At 36.5% G+C, this 26993-nt stretch overlaps 1 protein-coding gene across 1 annotated transcript in view; it reads right to left on the bottom strand.

Annotated features, from left to right (window-relative positions):
• The window catches only part of EXOC4 (exocyst complex component 4), a 913849-nt gene that overhangs the window by 152203 nt on the left and 734653 nt on the right, over positions 1-26993 (bottom strand). Inside the window, exon 12 of the mRNA XM_031941130.1 lies at positions 12748-12884. Coding sequence (XP_031796990.1) covers positions 12748-12884 — 137 coding nt within the window. The remainder of the gene's footprint in view (positions 1-12747; positions 12885-26993) is intronic.

Here is a 26993-nt window from a genome sequence, read left to right as displayed (position 1 = left end):
ATGTGGATCTATTAAATGTCTGTGGTCCAATCCTGAATGCTTCTAACTTTCTATTCACTGCCACCTACCTGTCATTTGTTAAGTTAATTGATTGACTGAAAGTACACTAGGGAACCCAGTCTCCTTCCCAGCTCTTGTGTTAATTTGGTCATGGACAAATACAGAAACTTAACAAGAAAAGCTACTTTGGAGTAATAATAAGAGTCAAGAGAAATAGAGATGAAATCATTTAAATTCTCTCAGGTTCATTTTCCATATCTGTAGAGTTGTGAGGAAAGTATTTTGTAACACTTCATTTAAGTTGAAATATACATACATGAGGGATATTAAAAGATTAATAGAGGTAAAGATTTAAATTGAGATATAAATCTCTTATACTCTGACCATCTTCTTGCCCCAAAACTTGGACTCTGCCCTTGTGACTGAGCTCTGACAAGTGAGCTTTTGACTTTTGCCTGAAAACAGACCCCCACACCACTCCCTGTCCAGTTTCAAAAAATATATACTTCTCTAGGCTTCCTTTTATGTATTGCCATCTTCTGCTAGAATATAAGGTCTTTGAGGGCAGAGACTGTCTTGCTTGGGTGTATTTATATCATCAGCTTAGTTCTTGTTACATAATAATCACTTAATGAATCTTTCATTTATTCAACAAACACCTAAATATAAAAGACACTATATTAGGTGTTAAGAAACAAAGATAAAAAAGAATGACAGTTCTAGATCTCTAAGAGTTTACATTCTCCTAAGAGATACAGAAATAGCATATAGCCAAATACAAGATCCCATCCTCTGGGACCCTGCAAAGTAAGTCTAATCCTTCTTCCACATTACAACCATTCAAATATTTAAATGTAGCTGTCAGGTATTCCTGAGCTTTCTAAATATCAACAATACCTTCAACTGATTTTCATGCAGCATGAGCTGAAGGCCATTTATCATTTAGATTGTTCTTCTCTAGATACTAGCTCTTTAATGTCCTTCAAACATGGCTCTTGGAACTCAACACAAGACTCCAGAAATGGTCTGACAAGGAGAACAGATTTCACTTTCCAGAACACATGTATGGAAAATGAGGTACATCAATAGTAATAAGAAAGCACTTTGCATTGATATAGTACTCTTGTGTTCTTTGTAGTCCTAGAACCTTGAATGGGGTTGCTTGTTGAGGATCTTGTTAGTCTTTTTTGGGGAAAGGAGTGGAGAGGTGGGAGAAAGAAAAAGGAGAAGAGGGAGAGAAAAAAGGAGAAAAAGAGAGAGGAGAGGGAGAGGAGAAGGAGAGGAGAGGGAGAGGAGAGAATATGAATGTTAACTGAAACAATGAATGGGATAAACTGACTTTGCTCACTCAGTCTTCAATGTAGTCAGTGATAGAACTACAATTAGAACTCAATCTCCTGTTTCCTAAATTAATGCTCTTTCTCTTATCAGTTTCTTGAAATGTGTCATGAAATTAATGTCAAAGGAGCCTTTTCTGGTCTAGAAGCTGTCCCAGGAATCCTTGTTATGAAGCCCCTCTCCTTTGGTAGTTCAAGCCTCTAATAGTTTTTAGCCTGACATTAGAAATTTAGATCTGGTTGGCAAGACAATAGAAAACAAAAACCTCACCTGGTTTTCATTCTTTGGGTCACTGGGTTAATGTGCCCTACTAGATGGTTTAGAAATTCAATTGGGTTCCAGGGATATGGGCTGAAATATATATTTTCCTGATCAATGCTTTTTATTCCACTACTCAGTAGAACAGATGGGCCACAGATTCATTTTCCCATTTACTCTGGATGAATTTAATCTTACTTTACTGCTCACACTGGTAAAAACATATTGAATACTCATACCACTCAACAATAAATTTAGAATGGAGCTAACAACAATATTATCAGCAACTCTGAATCTGGAAGATGGTTGTGGGCAACATAAAATTATCCTAAGGATAACTTTCCATTTGGGTGGCAAGGTTACTGCCCCTGAATAATTTCATTTATTAGCTTATGAGTCTGTGATGCCCCATATCATCTGCATTATTAATATCCAGAACATATCTAAATAGCCATACATATACACACAAAGAGGAAGAAGTCCCAAGCAATTATTCCACAAGAGGAGTAGGGTTAATTGTCACTATCAGAGCCATAATCTACTAATTAATTCACAGCTCAACGGGCCACAGGCAGAGCCATCTGTGTAACTATTTGTACCCACTCCCAAGAGGAAGAGGAAAATAGGTGGAACTCTTTGGAACAGGTGATGGTGCTGCATCAAGGAGAGTCCATCCCCTCGACACAGCTCGGTGAATTCCATTCAGAAAACAGCTGCCGGTGCTATTGACTGGCTCTGATGGGAGATGCTTCTCTGGAACAGTTGTGAAATGCAAGGGAGCATGGTCCCTGGATACAGCTGGGGTGCTGAGCCTTTTCATCAGGTAACAACTAAGGGCAAGTAGGGCTAATTGAATTCAACTGTTTGGTGACAGACAGGGTAGGGTTAGGGTTAGGGTTAGGGTTACTTTTGCAGGTTGAATCTGTGAGTTGCTCCAAAATCTGATAGTTGAGGCAAATAGACAAGGCCTGTCCACGTTATATGGGACAATTTACTTAAACTTATGGAAATTGTAGACCAGCAGTAGGGTAAAATTCCTTTCAATATTTAATCTAATTGTTGTGATGATAATGATTCAAACTTGGGTATCTATTTATAATCTTTAATACACTTTCCTCATACCAACCTTATAAGATAGTGAAGGTATTACCATCTCCATTTTACAGATGGGAAAACTGAAATCACATGGCTAATTAATATCAGAACCCGGATTTAATTAATGTCAGAATCCCGATTCCTGATCTGCTGCTTACTTTTTTTGTGTGAGACAATTGGGATTAAGTTGACTTGCCCAGGATCACACAGCTACTAAATGTTAAGTGACTGAGGCTGGATTTGAACTCTGGTCCTCCTGACTAGTGCCAGTACTCTATCCACTGCGCCATCCAGTTGCCTTTCTGCTTAATCTTTCACAAAAATATTGCATACTGGAGAACATGGAAAGTTTTTGATGATCACTAGGATCTCATAAACTCATGGTCTATCAAGAGATGCAAGAAAGTTTCTAAATCATTTACTACAAACCCATCCTTTTTTAAATAGTTCTTAGACACAGTTCTGTCTCTTTCCTCTGCTCTTAGGTGTCATTTTTTAATACTATCTTTATGTCATTACTTATAATCTGTCACCTTAGACATAACTTTGGTTCCTTTTTTTTTTTTTTTTTTTTTGCTGTTCTTCAGTTAATTTAACAAATGATAAAGAGTACTGTGTATGAAACAGCAAACTTTTGTTTACAGGCTCCGTTGCTGTGTGACTCTCACTTAGCACAGAGACTTCCATGGCAGGCCAATTTCCATGCCCAGTGGTTGACACTAGCAGCATTCTGGATTGGTGATGCAGCATTATATGGTGTTATTCCCTAAAGGTTTTGTGTACATGGCCTCCACTGAAGACCTGCGGAGTCTTATTTGGGACAGTAACTGTTTCTTACACTTTATTTTGTCTTCTCTGTGTGTTGAACACAGAGAGCTGAAGTCATGTTAGAGATCATCTGCTCCCATCCCAGGAGAAATGATTTGCTCAAGGTCACCATGGGACTAAGCAGGAGAGCCAGGGCTTGAGTGTGGGTCCCATGACCCCCTACTACTATACCATGGCACCTTCTGGTAATAAATCCTTGCTGACTGGTAAATGGTGGCAAAGATAAATAGAGAGCTGGATCTGGAATCAAGACTTGAATTCAGATCTGGTCCCAAACACTTACTAGTTGTATGACTTCAGTCAAATCCCTTAACCTCTGTCTGCTTGAGGTTCCTTAAGTGTAAAGTGGGAAGAATAACAGCATCTAAATCTCAGAGTGGTTGTGTGGAAAAAAATCAGATGGTACTTATAAAATGCTTTGCAAAATTTAAAATGCTATATAAATGCTATCTGTTATTGTAGTTGTCGTCATTGTTTGCTAGATGATGGTGGTCAGAATTCCCTTAAAAAGCTTTTAAAAGAATTTGCCTTCATAAAATATGAATTTGGGAACTATCAGCTGCACATTTAGTACCAGCATTGTGAGCATAAAAAAGCAAATCTTTTACAACAGATAGAAAACCATACTGGTTACTAATGTAGTTACTTATGGATTTTATAACAATTTTTTTAGACTTCATCTTTTGTGTGAAATTAAGATATAATTTACCCTGATATTCCTGAGTATATCTTCTACAAGAAGCCTTCTCCTTTTGTCCCCAACAGAAATTAGGCATGCAATAAATATGATTTCTCTTATTATACAGTATGTCTCCCCTTGGGGAGATGAGAAATTTTTGACCTCACTATTCTTTTTAAACTCTGGTTCTCATGCTGAAATCTTAGAAGACATATTAACTTTCACCAGAGGGCATTATGAGCTTATGGATTCGGTAATTTCTGTAGAATATTTGCTGAGAAGCAGATAAAGGAATCAGATTGGTGCTCTCCTCCCACCCCCCAATCCTGTTATATCTTTTTGGATCATTTGAATTGTATATGGCTTTCTATTTAAGTCAGTCATTTGCTGGCAGCAAAACTAGAACATTTCCTGTTTTTCCTCTCACTGTAATCAGGATTTGGCTGTCCAAATTAGGGCTGCCCTAATTACTGCTCAGCAGGTGCCAATCCTGGGGAGGGCAATAAATAGGGGGAGAGGAAGTGAGAAAGGACACTCGGCATTTTCATACTCATGGAAAAGGAAAACATATTCTTTACCGGTAAGATTTGATTAGGTAACAAGCTATACACGCCAGGATATGTTTGCATTGTTGTATAACAATGATAAAATATTTTTTTTGCTCCAAAGCGTTTCAAGAATCACTTCACCCATCTCTAAGATGTCTTTCTCTATGTGTATGTATGTACATATGTATATATATATATATGTATGTATATACATATACATATACCACTGGCATGTTCTTCAAGGATTTTAGTGCATAAAAACAGTGAAAAACACCACCTCTACTGGACAGATGGGATAAAGTTGGCAGGCAGGCAGGTAGCACTTCCATTGGCATTTATATAGAATAAGAAAGGTAGCCATTGTTTTAGGAAGAAATCCTTAGAGATCTCTTAGGAGCCAGTCAGTCAAAAAACATTTATTAAGTGCTTATTATATGTCAAGCTTTGTACTAAGTGCTGGAAAAACAAAAAGAGGCAAATGACAGTCCCTGCTCTCAAAGAATTCATAATCTAAAAGGAGAGAGGAAATTCAAGAGGTGAACAAGATATATGCATGACAAATAAAGAACCATTAAAAGAGAAAAGGAACTGGAATTAAGCAGGCTTGGGAACGGCTTTCTGGAGAACATGGGATTTCAGCAGGCACTTGAAGGAGTTCAGGAAGTGGAGATGAGGAAGGTGAACACTGAAGATACGGTGCACAGTCAGGGGAAAAGCCCAGGTTTAGGAAATGAAATATCTTATAGGAGGAAGAGCCAAGAGGTAGCTGAAGAGTTCATAGCAGGGAGTACAGTGTAGAAAGAGTACAATGCAAGAAAGGAGAAGCAAGTAATTAAACATGGCATTGTGTATTTGATCCTGAAAATGACTGGGAGCCATTGTGTTCACAGAGTAGGGGAGATGACACAGCTACACGTGATTTCAGGAAAATCCACTTTGGTGGCTGAATGGAAGACGGCCTGTAGTGAAGAAGGACCTGAGGCAGACAGACCCTCTAGCAGGTGATGAGAGTCTGCACCAGATTGGAAATAGTACTGGAAAGAGGGGTACAGAGGACAGATGTTACATAGGTGAAATCAACAGGATATATTCGAACATTGGCTAGTAGAAACAGAATAAGCAACACAGAGTTTAGATCTTTCTCCTGCATCTTTATCTTAAATCACAGGAAATGGAGGACAGATTTGGAATAAAGAGGTTCAAATCCTATGTGATGCTAGCTGTTGTGATCTACCTAGGACCCTAGCTGGTACACAGTAGGCATTTAATTATTGTTTGTTTTTGTTTTGACTAAGTGACTCTTGGAAATTCAGCTTCTTTGGAAATTGGGCTAAGTTAATATGTATTGGTGGAAGGAACTTCCACAGTAGAAGTACTTCAAATTCATAAAATCATAGAACTATAATATTAACTATTTATATCATAGTATTCATTATTATTATTATTACATAGAATTCATTAAACTCTCATACTCTGTATGGCACCAACTGAGTTATTTCATGAAATGTAGAAAAGATATGGAACCACACAGGTAGATGGTACAATGGTGCCAAACTTGGAGTCAATAAGACACCATATCTTGAGTTGAAATCCAGCCTCAGACACTTACTAGCAATATCACTCTGGGCAAATCATTTTACCCTGTTTGCCTCAGTTTCCTCATCTGTAAAATGACCACTCTAGTGTCTCTGCCAAGAAAATCCCAAAAGGAGTCACAAAGAGATGAGACCGAACAACAACAAAGCAAAAAAGAAGTGTTAAAAAATAAAGAAAAGATATGGAACTGATTTTCAAAGACCTTAAAATAAAAAGACAATAAAATGTACTTTTCTCCATCCTGTTAGGATATAAATTTCCCCAAAGTAGGAACTGTTTCATTCTTGGTATTTATATTCCCAAAGTTCTTGACACAAAGTAGGTACTTAATAAAGCATGAATTTTGATTGATGATTGATTTTTTGTTTTTATAGAACTGGAAACTATGAGTATGAAATATTGAATATGGTATGTAACATGGTTGCTACTGGGCTGGTTTTTAACACTTTTTATCCTTTATTGGGAGCAGTGGGTCATGTGGTGAAGAGAAGAAAAGAATAAGAAGAGAGAAAAAAGAGAAAGGAAGGAAGGAAGTGAGGGAGGGAGAGAAGAAGTGAGGGAGGGAGGGGGGGAAAGGAGAAAAGGAGGGAGGACAAAAGGTGAGTGGACTAAAATCTGTATTGTAGTCAGTATACAATTCATTATCAACCAATCACTCAAGAACCAATAAATGCTCTCTTTACTTTTCTTTGTATCCTCAGAGCTAACAACTTAGTTGCTAGGCGCTTAATAATTTGCATACTATAAGCCAGGAACAGTGCTAGGGATCAGAGATACCAAAGCAAGAATGAAAAAGTCCTAACCCTTGAAGTTCACAGAATCAATATACAAACATATAAGTACATACTAAATAAATACCAGGAAATAGATAAGGAAGGAAGTTATTGGAGGCAGGGGAAAGCATCAGGAATGATTTTATTTAGAAGGTAGTACTAGAGCTGAATTTTGAAGGGAACCAAAGATTCTAAGAAGGAAAGATAAGGAAAGAGAGCATTCTAGGAAGGAAAGAATAAAGACATAGAAACAGTGAAGGAGGGTTAGGTGAGAAACAACAAATACTTTAAGAGGAAACAATAATAATAAGGCAGGGAGAGTAAGAATACGAAGGAGTTTAAACGCTAAATGAGCCTTTATATTCAACAATAGATGTAATGGGGGAGAAAGGCTGGGCATGGTATGACACTGTTCCTGGGTTTTAGGAAAGCAGATTTCAAAGAATTCAAAGGAAAAGTTAGCTGGGATATCATTAAGTAAAGTGCTTCAGGATAAGTCAGCCCAAGGTTGATAAGAGATGTTCAAGAGTAAAAATCTGGAGATATAAGAGAAAATAATTCTGCTAAGGAAGAAAAATAGGATTATTCTGAAGGGAACAATGAGGATGCACAAAGAACTCATCAATTGTCTTAGATTTTTAAAAGAATTTCACAGAAGATGGAATTGAGATTGGGCAACAGAAGATGAAAAGAAAAACAAAGCATAGTCCTTAGAATATAATGTAGAAAAATGCCAAAGCTCATAATGAGCTAAAGTTGGCAAGGGAAGTTAAGGAAGGTCCCCAAAAGGAGGATCTGACTTAGACAAGAATTTTATGTGGGGTAGACGGGACACTGATAACTGGCCAGAAAGAGAAAACTGAGTTCAAAACTTATTTTGTTTCTCTTTTGTCTGCAAAAAAAAAAAAAACAAAACTTTTACATTAGGATTGACAACATAAAACTACTAAGATGGAGCTGATTCCTAAGATGGGTAAGGAGATAGTAAGAAATTACCTAGCTGTTTTGAGATGAATTCCAATTACCTGGCACCAGTGAATTACATTTTCCTGTCATGAAAAAACTGGCTGATGTAATAACCCTTGTCAATCATATATGAAAGATCATGGAAAACTGGAAATATACCAGAATGCTGAAGAAGGGCAAATGCAGTCCCAATTTTCAAAAAAGAAAAAAAAAAGAGTTTACAAAATGTCTCTCAGTGAGTTTGAATTTAATTCCTTGGAAAAAGTTTAGTATGGCTCATTAAAAGAGAAAGTTGTGAATATTTAGATAAGGAAACAGTAATTACAAAGAATCAGTGAAATTTGATGAAGGACAACTTCATTACCTTTTCCCCACAGGATTACTAACCTAGTAGTTGGAGAAAATGCTGTGGAGAAATAAAAGTTTAACAAGATTTTAATAAAACTTGATCAAGTATTTCATTCTAATGTTCTGGAGAAGATATATATAAACTATACAATACACTCAAGTAAGGAACCAGTTAGACTCAATGTAGAGTTGATAGTGTTAGTGTCAACATGACCAGAGATCTCCAGTGAAATCAGTCTGAGGTTCTGTCCTTGGTCCTGAACCGTTGAGCATTTTTAAAAAATCAATAACTGCATTAAAGGCATAGATGGTATGCTCATCATTTTTGAAGGTGACACAAAGCTGGGAGGGATTGCTAATTCAGGGGAAACAGAGTCAGGATTCAAATAGGATCCAAATAGGATCTTGATAGTCTAGAACACTGAATCTAGTAAGGAGAAAAATCACTAGGAATAAAAATGTCAAGTCCTGAACTTTGGTACCAAAAAAAAATCAAGTTCACAAGTATAATATGGGCTAGATGTGGACAAAACAATTGTTCTGAGGAAGCTCTGATAGTTTAAGTGGACAGAAATGTGATATGGCAGTCCAAAAAGCCATTGCCAATTTGGGTTATGTTATGAGGCTCATAGATTCTAGTAAGAGGGAGGTGATAGTCTCACTGTAGTCTTCCTTCATCAGACTTTGATAAACTGGAATGTGTCCATAGATAGGATGGCAAGCAGGATGGTCTTGAGTCTGTGGCATAGATGGATCAGTTAAAGGAAATGCATATATTTAGCCCAAAGAAGAAAAGACATTGGGGAAATATGTTGATTGTCTTCAAATATTTGACCGTCTGTCATGTGGAGAATGGAATAAATTTGCTGTTTAGCCTCAATTAAAGAAAACCAGAACACTGGGTAGAAACTGCAAAGAAGCAAATTTAGGCTTGATATCAGGAAAATATGCTAATAATCAGAGAAGTTCAAAAGTAGAAGAGGCTGGATGAGGCATGTGTTGGCTATATTATTGTGGGGATTCCTTTCAGGACTGGCTAGTGTAGATCATTGCTGAAGTTCCTTCCAACTCTCAAATTCTGTGATTTTGTATTAAGGAATCAGTCAGGTTCCTTGTACAGAGATATCGTGATCAGACTTGAACTTTAGGGACAATTCTTTAGCAGTGAAGCATGGGATGGGTTGGAATTTGGAGAAATTAAAGGCAGGGAGACCAACTATGAAACTATTGCAAAAACCTATAGCTGATATATGTATGAGTGGAGAAGTAATAAATACTTTATTTCCTCCAATAAAAACTTTAGAATAAATTAGAATATTTTCTTTACATGGGTGATGGGAGAGAGAAAAAGAAGTGACTCAAGGTTTTTTTGGTAATTTTAATTAAGGCATTATGGGATAGAAGAAATTTAGGAAAATTTAACCTGATTACTGAGAACAGACTCTCTAAAAATTGGACGTTATAAGGAAATGGTTCTTTTTTCCACTTATTTGAGGGGCGGGGCACTCTTCTGAGACCTGTCAGTGAAGATTAATAACAAGTCATTTTCTTTTTCTCTTCTGGCTTAAATAATGTTGACAAATGAATGTCTGATGTAGAGCACTGCTGTAAATGAGGCCAAGGTCACAAACTTGATTCTTGAGGCCTAGTTTCTTTTTCTTTTTCTTTTTTTTTTCTGATTCTCTGTTTCACATCTGTAGACTACACCTCCAGGTCTAGGCACTTTTACATACTCGATTCCTGGAGGAAACAGTTAAGACAATAAAGCCTGAACACTGCAAAAACATCTGTACTACCAGAAAATCCAAACCAATAAACATTCATTAAGCACTCACTATGTGCCAGGTACTGCATTCAGCATTGGGAATACAATTAATAAAAAGGAAGACAGTCCCTGATCTCAAGGATCTTGTGACCTAAAGGGGGAGACAATACACAAAAGTAGATGGGAAAGCCGGAGAGGGGGGGAGGGGGGAGAGGAGACAGCAGAAGGTATCAGGGGCAAAATCTTATTCCCTGAAGTTGAAACCAATAGGAGCAGATGCAAAGATGTAATGGGCTAAAAGTTCAGTCTGTGCTCATCCAATAAGAATAGAGAGGAGGCTTAGGGAGATGATGTCAACTTGGGCTTGAGTTAGCAGTATGGTCACAAGAAAATCAACTTAAAAGCACATGCTTTACTAAAGGGGAAGTGTGGGTAGGGGGAAGGTCACTAACATCACCTTCTTTGACAAAGAAAGATATGGTTATTGGTATATGATCTCTTCCCATAAGGAATAGTGTTGACTTTTATAACAGTCTATCCAGAGCTGAAGCATAATCTTATATAAAGAAAAAATCATTTTTTGGTAGATTGCTGCAGATCAGAAGTATAATTTAAAAAGCGTAAATAAAGACACAGGGAACTCATTCGATCACTGCTTTTGCTCTTAATTATCACTTAATAACTATCCAATTGCCTTTGTTTAAGGGACTTGTTCCTTTTTTTCATAATATTTATTAGAGTTGTCTCTTTTTCTTTATTCTTATCATCTCACAACCTAGATTATGGCAACTATTTCCTATGTTCCAGCTTCTTAAACTATGAGTCACGACTCCATGTGGGGTCTCATAACTGAAGTGGCAGATGCAAAATTATTCAGTAAATGTTTGATTTGCACACAGTTATTTTATATAACTAAATATTTGGGGTCAAATAAGAACTTCTCAGGTGAAAAGGGGTTGTGAGTAGAAAAAGTTTGCTTTCCACAAAAATTCTAAAATCCTTACCCTGGAGACCAAGGTCATATTTAATTCTACTTTCCCTATCCTATCTCTGCTTTGAACTATAACTCTCACTTCTCTTCACTGTTTCCACATGTTCCCTCCATGTTCATTGACTCTTAACTTGTTCTCATTCTTCTAATTTCTCCTAATTCCTCAAAGCTTTCCTCTTTTTTTCTTCACCTACCTATATGTTATCCTTTCTTCTTAACTTACTTACTGCATCTCCTCTATGAACCCTTCTTTATTACTGAAACTAATACTGATCTCATTCCTTTTTCATTAATTTGCGATATTGCTCAAGTAGACCCTCATAACTATTTAAGGCCTTATTCTTTCTTAAATCAGGAATCATGTCTTGTCTTCCCCTTTCTTTGTATTTCCTATAATGTCTACTGCCAGGCATATAAGAGACCCTTAATGATGAGCATGACAGAATACTATTTTACAGAATCAGCAGAATCTTAGGACATTGTTATGTTTTATGTTATATACAAACACAGAAACTCTCCAGACAACTGAAGTATGGAAGACTTTTCTTCCACTTATACTTTTATAAGTTCTTCAGGAAAAGCTTTGTGATCTCCTCTACAAACATATATTTAACTGAGAAAAGAAAACTAAAATATGATTTTATAAATTTTTCATATCTACTAATGTGTCAACAAGAGGAAATGGACATAAAAATCATTAAAGTGGGAAGTCACTTTAATTATCATTTAGTCTTAGACTTCCTAATCAAGAAGAATTAAAAGAATACTTTGATGACTTTATTTCAATATAATTGTTTTCCCTTGTGATCCAATGTTTTTGATTTTATAAATTTAAAAACTGGATTTTTAAAAGGGGTATTTTAGGCTTCACCAGAATGTCCAAAGAGTCCATAGCCCCCAAATGGTAAAGAATCCTTGACACAATCCAACTCATACACAAGCAGAAATTCTACCTATAGTAACCCTGGCAAGAAGTCATCCTGACTTTACTAAATTTATGCCAGTAATGGGAAAGTCACTACCACTGAGACATTCTACTGCCCATTTTACTTGTTGACAGGTAAACTGATTAAAAAGTACTTCCTATCTGTTTTATTCTATAGCTCCAGGGGCAGCAAGAGACAGATGAAAAAGATTTTCCTATCTGAGAGAAATGAAAAGAACTCCTGCAAGTTAGTAATGGATTTTGCGAATTTGCCTTCTTTCCCTGGTGCTCATTAACACGTGGCAGAAGAATAAGAAACTATTTAAATGCTGTGGTCCCTCCAGACTGAAGATTCTATGAAGGCATGCAAATCAATATGCGAACAAAGCTCCATCTAAACTATTCAGAAGGAATTATAGGAAACTTCAATGATATCCTATATTTTTCATCTTTTGGTGAGTGAGTTGAGGGCTTCAGATTAGGGTATGTGAATATCCGTATAAACTCTTCAGGTTTCTGACGAAGCACATTTTATTGTAGGGCTATGAGAAGGAAAGATTATAATCTCTCCATGAGTGAACAATGAACTACTATGTCTCTGAAATGAATGTGGTTTTCTCCTAAAGTAGTTTTCTACCTGTAGGCAACTGTGCAGGTGTCCTTGTACTCCTGGAGCTTAACACACACCATGTTGAGGAACTGATCGGAGTATGCACTGAGATCATGCATCAGGTTCATGAGGTCTTGCACAGTCTTCTCCACAATTATTGTGCTCTGGAAAGGAAATGCAGAGAAAACAAGAAGGTTGTGAGATCTTCATTCAGGGAATAAAATAAAGGAAACAGAAACAATACCATAATTTAAGATGTTGATATTACCCAGAATGGGAAAGACAACACAAGAATGGTAATCAGAGTGGGCAGCAACATCTCATACAGGGCTGCTCTTTCAAGGACTTTGGGATATTTACATGTTGCATATTTAATCCTTAAAGTTTCAGATTGCACTGCTCAGTTTCAATAAGACATTTTGGGGGGTTTCTAAGGACATACCTAATTTGTATCAATTAGATCACCTCACTGACCTGCTGCAAAGATCAGAGATTCAGGACAGAAAGGAAAACCTCTGATATCAGGAAAAGATAAATTGTTTGTGAGCCAGCCAAAGTAGATTTATGTTCAGAAGCATCAATTTCTGTTTGTACAAAGAACTATGGAAGAGACACTTTATTGTTTATATAGTAAAATTTCAAAGGTATAAAATGAGGAAAATATTTCCTGGTATTCAAAGCAAAGATAGATGTAAGGCTTTATTTCTGTTGTAAAAGCAGTAACAATATCATTTTAAATTAATGGAGAGTTTTTAAAGGACTTTTTTTTTTACAACTTTTACACCTGTTACCTTCACAATAATCTTATGAGGAAGATAGTACAGGTACCATTTTATAGATGAGGAAAATAAGGAATAGAATTTAAGGTACAGATGTATCCATGATCTGTCAGGCAATAGCAAAATCAATTTATGAATCAACAAATATTTATTAATTGCGCACTCTGATCAGTCACCCTCCTAAGTATCAAGGATACAAAGGTCTCCCCAACTCTGTCATAACATTAAGACAATCCCTTTTCATTTGAGTACATTATTTCTGTTGGGGCTTTTATATGTTTTAAAAATTAAGGATACAAATTTCAAAAGAAGAAAAAAATCCATATTTTACCTGTAGGAATTTTTTACATAGCAAGTTCATGTCAAACCTGAAAAAAAGATATCCTTGGGCAATATTAATTAGGATGTAAACTTGGATATTTCAATTCTTTACTGCTTAAACTCCTCATCTGCATTATCTTCTGATGGACTTATGCCTTAGACTCACATAGACCCACATAACTGATTTCTATAGGTCTTCCCCCTCAATGAAATACTAGCCTCATGCTTAATAGCCTGGATTCCTTCATTTGAAAGCTGTTGTAATGCACATATGTATAACACATCTGTGGAAGCCATGGTAAAGATAAAATAATTTCTAAAGTGCTAGTTTCAGGCTGACCCATGGGGTATTTAAAACTAAATAACTCAGTGTGAAATGGTCAATCATTAGAAATGGCTGAATCTACATTTAGATTAGATTGCATGTATTTGAATATGATTAATCCAATGAATTGGGAAATCTAAAAAGATGTCTTCTTCCACGGGCTCATGGTTATAAGGAGATGACTTGGGGTTCTGGAAGAATGGGTCACTAGAGTTCAAACTTAAGCAATTTCTTCAAGCTATAAAGTCTTTGGCTACGGAATGGCATAAAACTATTTGTCTGTTGTCCAAAGACCAACTTAGCCAAGTACAGAGAAACTCATTTCTAGAAAGTTGGCTCCCAGGCCTTTTTAAGATGAACAAATGGCACATGAAATGGACAAAAAAAAAAAAAAAAAAAAAAAATACAAAATGGTTCTCAATCTTCTATGCCTCCCTTCTGTTGCTATAATGAGGTAATGGAGTGGCAGAATGGGGACTAAAAAATGCGAACATTAGTAAGCATGAATATTATTCTTGTCACTCAACACGTTATCCTTGTTTAATATTACTCAAGAAAGAGAAGCACATTCATATTGATATTCTATCTATAAGTGAAACTGAAAGAGAAAGTGCCCAGTAGATGGAAGCCAGATTTGGGATTTGACAGCATGATAAATAGAGGAGCTGAGTGAGGTAAGGAAGTTTCTAGAGACAGAAAGATCATTCTGTGGGTTATTTGGTATTCTATCTTTCAACAAGGTAAACACAGGAATCAAGTTAAGATAATGATAATAGGTTGCAAAAGATGAAACAGAAATTCTATGGAGAACTTAAGCAAAATACTTTAAACTAAATAACTATTACACATTGATGTCTTCAACATGTGTCTTCAATGCCAAAGTAAGTACTTGGGAAGATGGCAAAAAATTCTGTGCATAGATATACTTCCTGGGATGAAGCAGAAATTATACCAACAAAGATTAAACATTTCAGGTAATGTCACTGATTAGAGGGGAATGAGATATTGAAATGACCTTTGGAATTGGAACATTCTGTGGCCAAGATAAATTGTACCTAGAGGAGGCAGCATGACTGGAGACAAGAATACTAGATTTAGAGTCAGGAAGACTTAGATTCAAATGTTCCTTCAGACACTCACTTGGTTAAGTCATTTAACCTCTTTCTATACTTTAGTTCTTCAACTCTAAAATGAGGGTGTCGGACAAGATGTCCTCTAAGATTACTTCCAAGTCTAAATCTATGATCCTATTAACATTGATAATGATAGAGCCTGGAACTGTGATTTCACCAGTTTTAGGAAACTCTATGGTAAAGAAATTTCCTCTAGGAATATAAGCTGGCACTTTAGAGAGTTACTTAGAGCATGGAGAAGTTAAGTGGATTGCTTATGGATTATTCAATAAGTTTGAATCAAAGGCAGTTTTTGAATCAAGGCCTTCCTGGTCTCAAAGGTAGCTCTCTGTCCAGCACTTGACTAAAGAAAGATGAACAGCAAAATGAGTGAATGAGAGATAGGATCATAGTGGGATGGAATGGCAGCATGTGAATTCACTCCACTGAGCACTCAATAATTGAAGTGGGAAGGAGAACTTACTCTAGAAATCCCTTGATAACTGCAGGGCAACCATACCTGTGCTACTGGGAGAGAAAAATATGTGGGCATTGGGAGGGCAAGGGGTATTACTCTGAGGGCACAGGGAATTTTGTGGAATATAGAAGGGAAGGACCTGGGTAAGTAACAAAATGACAATGTATCAACACAATTTTAGGAATTAAGGGAAATAGGATCTGCTCTACTTCTATAAAAAATTTCTGCTCTGAGCTAGCTAGAAAGAGCACAGGGATCTCTGGGTTCAGAGTGAAAGTAAACAATAAAACTGCATAAAGAAGGGAAAGGGACCTGTATATGCACGAATGTTTGTGGTAGCCCTCTTTGTAGTGGCCAGAAACTGGAAACTGAGTAGATGCCCATCAGTTGGAGAATGGCTGAATAAATTGTGGTATATGAAAATTATGGAATATTACTGTTCTGTAAGAAATGACCAACAGGATGATTTCAGAAAGGCCTGGAGAGACTTACATGAACTGATGCTGAGTGAGATGAGCAGGACCAGGAGATCATTATATACTTCAACAACAATACTATATGATGACCAGTTCTGATGGACCTGGCCATCCTCAGCAATGAGATCAATCAAATCATTTCCAATGGAGCAGTAATGAACTGAACCAGCTACGCCCAGAGAAAGAACTCTGGGAGATGACTAAAAACCATTACATTGAATTCCCAATCCCTATATTTATGCACACCTGCATTTTTGATTTCCTTCACAAGCTAATTGTACAATATTTCAGAGTCTGATTCTTTTTGTACAGCAAAATAACGTTGTGGTCATGTATAGTTATTGTGTATCTAATTTATATTTTAATATATTTAACATCTATTGGTCATCCTGCCATCTAGGGGAGGGGGTGGGGGGTAAGAGGTGAAAAATTGGAACAAGAGGTTTGGCAATTGTCAGTGCTGTAAAGTTACCCATACATATAACCTGTAAATAAAAGGCTATTAAAAAAAAAACAAACAATAAAACTGGACTCAGAAGAAAGTGAATCTAGGAGTGTGTCTATATCAAAGAATAGTTATTTTAAAAAATGGTTTTAAACTACAATATGAAAGTGGCTCAAAAGGCTACTGAGAAGCCATATGTTGTACAACATGAAAAATTTCTTTAAGAAAGTAATGGCCAGTCCTGAATGACATCATTTTAAAAGAGAAATTTGCTATATCTTAACAGACAGGAAAATTTTTTTTAAGACACTGAAGTTATTTTGGAATTCATTTTTTTTGTATGCTGTCAAATGATTGGTTAGAGTAAAGGTCAAACTAAATATCATCTGTGTGATAATAGCTTTAACCTATACTTTGTTTAAAATGTTTTACTGCTCTTTCTTTTACATCTCCTACATTTTCTAATGCATCTCCTTCTTCTTCCCTTCATAGAAAACCGTCTCTTGTAACAAAGAATTTTAAAAAGAGGAAAAAAATCTGTTTGCAGAGTTCCCAATCCACAATCTTCTATCAGTGCAAAGTGAGGGGGATAGCTCATTTTGGGGTTGAAACTTGGTCATTACAATATCTCAGTCTTCTATTAGGAATGTTTTATTGTTACACTGCTATAGCCATTGAGGATATTATTTTCCTGGTTTTGTTCCTTTCACTTTAAGGGTTCCCATATTTACCTGTCTTCATTACATTAAATGTTTCTTATAGCACAGTAATATTCCATTAGATTTATGTATTCAATTTGTTTAGTCATTCCTTTATTAATGGACATCTTTGCTTCCAAGTTCATCACCACCATAAAAAGAGTTGCTATAAATATTTTGGTTTAAATGGGACCTTTGTTTTTGTCACTGATCCCCTTGAGGTATATGCCTGTTGGAGGTATCTCAGGGTCAACAGCTATAAACATTTTTTCCCCATGTAATTTCAAATTCGTTTCCAGACTGTTGGACCAATTTACAGCAGTGCATTAGTGTGCCCATATTACTCCAACCCCTCCAATATTAACTATTCCCATTTGTAATCTTGGTAAATTTGCTGAGTTATCAGGTAAAATATCTCTATTTTGATTTACTTTTTCTTACTACTAGTGATTTGGAGAATTTTTCAGATGGCTGTTAATAATTTGAATTACTTCATTTAAGAACTGTTCATTTGCTTGATCATTTATCTCTTGGAGAATGGCACTGAGTCATGTATATTTATTTGAGATATATATCTTAGAAATGAGATTCATTTTTAACACTGAGTCATGTTGAGAAAAAAATCATTAAATGGATAGAAGGGCGGATGAAAAAGCATTTATGAAGAACTGAGAATAGGAATATAAAAAAGCAAGACAGTTATTGTCTTCTAGGAGCTTACATTCTTAATAAGGGAAAAGATATATAAGGAAGTGGTAGCTGGACTGGGAAGTCAAAGAGACAGTAAGTTACATCATCTAAAATTAAGAAGATAATAAAGAGCTACAAAATGGAAAATAAATAGAGATATCCATATCTACAAGTATGATTGCATATTGATAGCTCTATTTCTCTATATCCATTTACACACACAGAGAAAGACCATGAAGAAGGAGTAGCCACAAATTGTGCCCAGAATTGGAGAAGAAAATCAGGCTGGATAGCATTTCCATATAATTCAACAAGCATTTATCATCTATTTACCTAGTACTAGGCATATTTGGGAAATTACATAATGCTTTCAGTAATCCCAGACTGCTGCTGCCTGAATACAATATTCATTCAGTGACATCATATAGTTGTGAGTCGTCACTCACTAGTCTCATAAGGAAAATGGTAACTCCAAGTACAATGAGAAGATGCATGTTTAATGGAAAGAGATCTGGCATGTTACCAACAGTGATTTGCCCATGGATTATTACTTAGCATAATATATGACTGAGAAAGGAGATAGATGGAGCCAGTTTACTAAGGGGGGATAAGTACGAATAAAGGATATCCTCAGTGAAATAATAGAACCACTGAGCTTTTAAAGGAACCAAAGGAAGGGCCTCCATGTGGTGGGCAGATCCTTTATAAAACATGGAGAAAAAGACTGTGTCAAGTTGTTGCAAAAGAAAAGAAGGCATAGAGAGGATGTGATCTCTGTTGTTGTAGAAGTAACCAAAACAATGAAACCACAGATGCCTAAAATTATCAGTGTAAACTATAGGATTTTCTTATTTCGTTTGAAAAATAAAAGGAAAGGGAATAAAAGGAAATGAGGATATAAAGCAACTATGCACAGGCTTTTCCCAAGATCATGGAAGATTAGCTATAACTATATCTGCATTCTTATTCAATTCTGCAGATCTCTTCATTTTCTCTCTGTCTCCCCCTTTTTTTTTTTTTTTTGGTTTATTAATCAGAAGGTGAAGTGAAGTATATTAATCAGAAAGTGAGAAGAGTGAGGGGAAAAGAGCTATTTTCTGTAGGGCAAAACCTCATAGGAGCCCAAATTACTGTTTCTATTGTATCCCCACAAGTACAACTTCCTTTTCTATATTGATTTTAAGATTAAAGCACTGCAGTTTCACCTTTATCCATAATCCTGTTCCTCTATATTTGCCTGTGAGTGACAGAAATTGATTCTGCTCTGCTCCATGTCCCCAAGCTGCTAAAAAGAATCTAAAAATCTCACCCAGATCCAAAATACAGGATATGCTGCAGGACATTGCCGGCATCTCCTCATTGCAGGGTTCAGTCAAGGAAGGAGTTAGCCTTTGTGTCTTTGGCCAGATCTTTACTCCATTAAGACAGAGAATTGTTTAAAATATTGTGTATTTGGTGGGGAAAGAGGTTGTGGAAAGGGTTCTGTGAGATAAGGATCGTTGGCAAGATCAGAATCCAAAGAGTTCTGAATGGAAAGGGTAAACCCTACCCGACCAACTCGATAATGTTCCCCCTAAGTGGTTCTCTAATCTGTGCTTGAAGACTCCAGACTGGGAGGCAGTTTATCCCAATTGACAGCTGTCATTAAGAAGGTTATCCGCATACAGAACTAGAATCTGTCTCTGCATTTTCTACCTATTACTCCTAAGACTACCTTCTGGAACCAAGCAGAACAGGACATCATGAAACTCAGATTCACAGTTTTTTCCCTAGTTTGGTTGGTCCTTCCTACATCTGAGCTTGTGTTCCCCTGGAGTTGTCTTCTGGGACCCAGAGTCATCTGTATACCACGACAAAGCTTTAGAAACAGAAAGGCTTTAGTGTGGATTAACTTGCTCAGAGTGACTTTGAACACTGTCACTAATGCACATTTTAATGCTAATTCATGTTCACAGAACAGGATTTATTAATTGGGCAAGATCAAATGACCATATGACTCTCTGAGAGAGAATGTAGGTAACTTCAGCTATAACACAAATGAATCATTCAGAAGATGGCATACTGTTTCAGGAGTCATTCTCCAGGAAAAGAAAAAAAAATCTCTTCAGTAACTAGAATGTGAGTTAAAAAAGAAAAAAAAAAAACTTTTAAGTGATACCCTCAATAATAGCTTCTGATTTAATAATGTATTTCTTCTGAACAACTCAAGGCACTGTTAAATGTATTCTCTAATATGCTTACAGTGTTCCCAACTAGAACTGGCAAGAATTATTTATTCACTTTTGACAGATGGAAACAATTGACTGTAACAAAATGTAAAGTGCCTTGCTCAAGGTTACACAGGGACAGTGTCATGATTAGATAGATCAGGTTTGAGATTGTGTATGAGCTCATTTCATTTGGGGAATGGTGAGAAAACTGGCTTGGTGGGAGTGAAGGATGGAATGCTGGAGAGTAGAGGAAGAGAAATGCAGATAAAGGTGGAGCCAATTCTGGATTGATAATTATTTTATTACCAGGCACTCAGTAACACCTCCCCACATCTCTTGACTCACTCTACTGCATTATGCACTGTGATTGAATTTCGCTCCATCATTGTACAGTTGAGGAAAGAGAGATTCAGAGAATAGGAACTCCTGGGACTAGATCAGGTCACAAAACAAGGAAATGGGAAAGATAACATTATAAGTCAAGCTCTTCTTAGTAGTGGCCTTGCTAGGGTTTACTGACTCTCACCTCTAGGGTTTTCAATAAAAATCTGGAGATCAGAAAAAACAAGGAAATAAAGTCAAATAAACTGATTCACAGATTTTGGAAAAGGGACTCTGTATTCCATGACATCTTACCAGGGAATTATTTGAAATAGTGATACAAGAGAAAGAAAGTATGATCCAAAAATGTTTCCTTTTCATCTATTCCATTATCTCCAGGTCTTCTTTTAGTAGGATCCCTGCATTTAGGGATTCAGAATTGAATGAATGCTTGTTTCATCCCCAAAATATATTTTGAACATAGATCAGTGGAATTTATCATATCTAAAATATGTCATCATTGTTGTAATGTCACTTTAGTTATGTCTGTGACCCCATTTGGGGTTTTATTGGAAAAGATAGTAGGATGGTTTGCCATTCCCTTCCCCAGCTCATTTTTATAGATGAGGAAACTGAGGCAAACAGGATTAAGTGACTTGCCTAAGGTCACACAGCTGGTAAGTGTCTGAGACTAGATCTGAACTCATGAAGATGAATCATTTTGCCTTGAGGCCTGACACTCTAACCACTGAAGCACCTGAGCTGCCCAACATATAATTACTATATTGCTAAATCTTTGCAATTTTGATTTGTATCTTTGCATCTTTGCTACAAATCTTTGATTTGTAACCAATTATAAATGAGGACAAAAACTGAAAAGAAACAAGTTTTACTTTATCAATCTGTGTTGATGTGTACACAATATTTAAAATATTCATAGGAAGCTGTTATTTGTTAAAAAAAAAAAAAAAACAAAGGAAGTTATTTTAGCCAGAGGTAGGTGTTTTAAGTGTGAATCTCCAGGGGATAGTTTTCCCCTGAAGAGTTCCTTCCTTATTACTTTTCCTTTCTTCCAGGGAACCAGGAAATTGATTCCCTTCTTCTCTTATAACTGCTAGCTATTTGTCCTGACTACAGTTTCTGTTTCTTTGGTCCAGATTTGAAGCTTCTCCTTTACCCTCTTGACCTTGAATTTGTCTCTAGAATTCAATGGTTTATAAAGCCAGATCTTTCTTACTTTCCAGGGACATTTGCATCTTCTCTCTCGATTATATTATCTACAACCACATCATCCTGCATGCAGTACAGTACTTGGCTGTTTCACAGGAGGTATTTAATAAATGTTTGCTGAAGAATCATAAATCCCTAACTATAGAAAACATGGCAGTAATCTGGGCCGACTCTCTTGCTGTATAGTGAAGACTAAGGTCCGACAAGTTACTTACCTAAGATTACAAAAGCCATAAGGAAAGAACTGACACTCTCTAACACTTTAATTGAAATTTATCTTTTCATAGTTATCAATAACCCCTTAATTATGAAACCCACTGGCTTCTGCTCAGTCCTTGACCTCTAGAGTATATGACCTTCTGGATCATTCCTTCCTTTTGGATGCTCTTTCTTCTCTTATTTCTTCTCTTATTTCCGTTATACTGGTCTCCATTCTCTTTCACCTTCATAGGCTGTTCTTTCTCCATCTCAGCACTACTTCACCTTCCTACTCCTGCCAAATACGTATGGGGGTTGCCTGAATTTCTGTCCTGGGCATTTTATCTTCTCTCTGTATTTCCTTTACTTAACTTCATCTATTCCTTAAAATTATTTATTTATTTTAGCATGTTTTTATAATCTGTTCTCCCCATATCCTCTTTTAATGAACAAAACCAGAAGCAAAAAAAATCCAAAAATAAAAGATACAAAACTGCTGAATATAAACATGATAATTCAGAGAAACAATTCATACACTGACTCAGTCAGTCTGTCACTGTCTCTATCTCTCATCTGTTGCCCTCCTTGCAAAAGGTATGTTTCACCTTTTGATTGTACCCACTCCTATGGACTCATTTATTACCTAGGTAAAACAGATTGCTTTGTAATAAGGAGGAAATAGATAAGGCAATAGAAGCAATAGGCATATAGACTGGGTAGTTCATAAATTTGATGATGCATAAAAAGAGAGAAATAGTCTGAGTAGGACAGACTGACCAGTGCTTTGCTCTGGGACTTACAGTCCTTTAGCAATCAAAAACAACTGGCAAGAATAATTAGCTAAAATAAAAAACTATCCGATGCTAGGCAAAAGTGACCTACTACTTCTATAATCATATGATGTGCTCCTCAATAAAAGCCTCGTGTTCGTGTCACAGAATCTCTGTCTCCACTGTAACCCAACCAAGAAGAATCTCTTCATGGTTATTCTGTAGACAAAAATTACTTGCTATGGTCCTAGAAATAAGGCTGGATTACTTTTACTAAATATAATATTTCTCTAAGTTAGGAAGATACTTGTATGGCTAATAGTATTACAATTTCAAAAGTTCCAAATGCCTTTCACTGATTGTTGAGTAAGAAGCACATGTCAGAGTATAGCTGCCACAAACTTTTCCCTTCTCACCCTCCTGACACTTTCTTCCTCTACAATCACCTGAGTTGGGAGCCCAAGAGAAGAGATTTTCTAATATCTGATAGGAACAAAAGAAAGTCACATACCAGTTCAACCTAGTGGTCCATCCACCCAAAATTCTGTTTCTAAGCAGTTTTATTCATTCTTTTTGATGTGATTTTTCAACCTTTTTAACAATAGGTTCAGTCATTTAACACTCTTCTCAAGAATCTGTAGTTCTTCACAAACAGTATCTCAATTAATGTCCCAACGGGTTGTAAGAAAAGTAGAGAATCATTACTATCTCCATTATATAACATCAAACTTAACAGTCTAAATGAGATGTTTTCAGGGAACAAACATAAGTCTTAAGAAAGAGGTTTTCAAGGATCTCTGGAGCACTGAGATAAAAAAAAATAAGGCTAGATTGAAATGATTTCACTTTTTTCAATCTCTTAAAATTCTCATTCGATTGATATGTATTTTTTTAAGTCATGCTGTGAATTTTCTGTGGTCATAGAAATTCCCCACTTGAAGTAGTACTTCTTAAGGAATTACATATTTTGCTGTAGCTATTAAAGGGAAAAAAAACCCCACATATCCTTATCCATTATCCTTCAGTGCCCAAAGAACTACAAAATTCAAAATATAAAAAACCTTACAAACTTTCTTCTCTTTACTGGCAATGTCAGGGTCTGTTCAGCAGGGGGCCCCAGTGAACCATACTGGGGCATTATTCATTAGGGAAGAGCTACAAATATATCAATCACCGTGTCAGAGAAGGAAGTCCAGCTTGAACCAGTGGGAAATGCATGCCCCATTCAGATCTGTTCCGCTCTGTGCCGGCTCACCTGTCTTTGGTGGCACATGCCATATAATAATCAATTATGCTGACAAGTTTCCGTACAAATCCTTTCAGCATCAGTTACTCATGTACCTCTGAGGGGAGGTGTGGAACACTCCAAGGAGGCACATGAGCAGGGAGCCTCGCTTCCAGGAAAGTGCAACATATGGAATTGCTGGCGAGGAATACACGTGTGTACGTGTACGTGTGCACATTCATAGACCTTCATCTTAGGGATGCTTTGGGGTGGGGAAAGAGCTGAGCTATCCCTTTGCGAGGAGAGCCAAAAAAACTTTCATTACTGCCAAATCCAAAGAAAAGTGTTTTCAGGTTCAAGAAAACTAATTGGGATCTGCCTCAGGATTCTGGTCATTCTGATTTATTCCAGATTTAAACTCAGCTGCTCTTCAAGGCACTCACAATACTGGCAGTATTTCATAGACAAAGGGCCGGGGCCAAAGCAAAAATGCAGAACTAAGAGACTAGTGTCCTCAACCTCACTTTGTCTCTAATTTACTTTCCATCTGTAGTCAACGCCCACCCCCTCTCCTCAGCTCTAGTGAAGTTGTTCATAAGTAAAATGGGGTAAATAATAGCATCTACTAACTAAGGTTTTTGTGAGGAGCATGTGAGATAAGTCCTTAGCATAGTTCCTAACCTATAGTAAGTATTATTCAGCAAAAACGCTCATTCCCTTCTCCACTTATGCAAGATGTCATTGCTGTGAAGTTGTTCAGTTTAGTCATGTTTGACTCTTTGTAACTCCATCTAGGGTTTTCTTGGTTTTTCATTTCCTTCTCCAACTCATTTAACAAATACAGAAACCGAGGCAAACAAGGTTAAGTGACTTGCCCAGGGTCACACAGTTATATCTCAATATCAGATTTGAACTGACAAAGAAAAGTAAAATGGATTGATAGTGAAAGACCTTGAATGCCAGGTTTGGCTTTTAGTTGGTTGGTTGGTTTGGCTAATTTCAGAGGTGATAAGAAGTCCGTGATGGTTTTTGAACATGAAAGATAATGAAGACTTGCTATTGGAAGCAAGTACAGTTTCAATTTGAGTTATGGAAGTATTTAAGGGCTTTCACTTTCCAGGCTCATTACATATTATTCTTTGTGTACCGCACATTTCAGCCAAACTGTACTAACTATTGGTTCCTCAAAGTTGGTATTATTTATCTTGCATCTATACTAGGTGGTACAGTGGATGGAGTGTCAGGCCTGAAGTCAGGAAAAATCATCTTCCTGAGTTCAAATCTGGCCTCATACACTTAACAGCTGTGTGATCCTTTACCCCGTTTGCCTCCACTTCCTCAACCATAAAAGGAGCTCATCTGTGAACCAAAGGTAAACACCCTGAGGAACAGGACTTGCTGTTCTGTCCTTTTTGTTTTTTATCCCCAGTGTATTTCAGTAGGGAGCCTTGCATAGAGGAAGAGACTAACCAATATTTGTTGTATTAAGCTGAACCCTAAAGCATAATTATGAAGCAACCAGGAGGCCTAGGAGATAGAGAGCTGAAATTACAAGCACGAGTATTTACTAGGTACATGACTTCCTGGGCAAATCTCTTAATCCCTTAGCCTCAGTTTTCTCAGTTGTAAATGGAGATGAGAATAGCCCCTACCTCCTGGAGTTGTGAGCATTAAGTAAAATAATCTCTGGGGAGTGTTTTGTGGATTTTAAAGCACTATGAATGTTAGCTATTACCATCTCTGTCACTTCCATCCCCTTACAATTCTGGCAGCTCAGATAGGAGCTTATTCTCTGATTTTGAATGCGCCATTTCTCTTTTCTGGCCTTAGTTTTCTCATCTGTCAAATGACAGAAATGGAAGTAAATAAACTCTCAAGTCCTTTTTAGTTCTAAACTGCTATTTTTCTTTTTTAAAGCCTGAAACAGTAAATTTTTTCCCATGTGTCTTTGGGGAGGAAGCAGCTAATTCACTAGGAAGGAAATAGTTAATGCTTAAAAAGTACTCAAGCTTCTCTAAGGCAAGAGATATAAACATACAAAGGTTTATTAGGCATGTTTGCACAAAATTTTTCTTCAATAGTATGGCTTACCAATTATGGCACTTTTCAAGGTCAAAGACTGGCAGAGCTAAAGAGTTCAACAATCTTTGCTACATTCCTTTTACCCATCCTAGGGCAGAAAAAGATAGTATTCAAATGTTTTTTATCCTTGTTTTTGTCTTTAAAAGACAAGTGTCCACTCTACATATTCCCTCACTATCACCATTTATTTTTCTACTCCAAAAGGCTTGGAGCCCCAGGAAACTGCTGCTTAACATTGTCAATTCCACTACCAAGAGTACAGAAAGGGCTAATACATAATGTGTAAAGAAAAAAATATATATGGAAACATCCAAAGATAAATTGCTCATGATTCTAACTTTGACCAATTACATTTTTAAACATTTTTTAAAGATGGGAAATTAAAGTAGAGCTCAAAAAGACTCAAAAGGTAATAAAACCATTCACAAGTTCCTTCTAGCAAGAGATTTGGGAGGGAATTACTTTATATGTATTTTTATACATGGAAATACACGGAAAGAGAACTCTAATGATTCATTAAATTGCCACACTTTCCAAGCAACTGAAAACAATAGAGCTCTCCAGAAAATGAAGACAAGCATTCAAATCCTTATAATGGAGTTTATCTTTTTTTTTTCCCTTTTAATCTCTCCACTCATTGCAATACTAAGATTTATTTTTTAAGGAATAAAAAATAGAATGTTTGAACTGACCATTTTCTTTTGCTTTGTTCCCCTGTTGTTAAAAGGAAAAAAGAGGGTAAAATTAAGAGTTCAGATCACTGGAGATTTCCAGATGGCCAGACAAATAAGCACTTGAGTGTCTAAGCTGCCATTTTGTATAGATATGGATATACATATCTGTCTGGGGTCTCTATGGCTCTTCTATTCAATACAAACTTCATTCAGTCAAAGTGCTTTAAATGTGTGACAAT

This window comes from Sarcophilus harrisii, chromosome 5, assembly GCF_902635505.1.
Source record: "Sarcophilus harrisii chromosome 5, mSarHar1.11, whole genome shotgun sequence".
Classification (NCBI taxonomy): Eukaryota; Metazoa; Chordata; class Mammalia; order Dasyuromorphia; family Dasyuridae; genus Sarcophilus; species Sarcophilus harrisii.
This window is presented reverse-complemented; position numbering and strand designations above follow the sequence as displayed.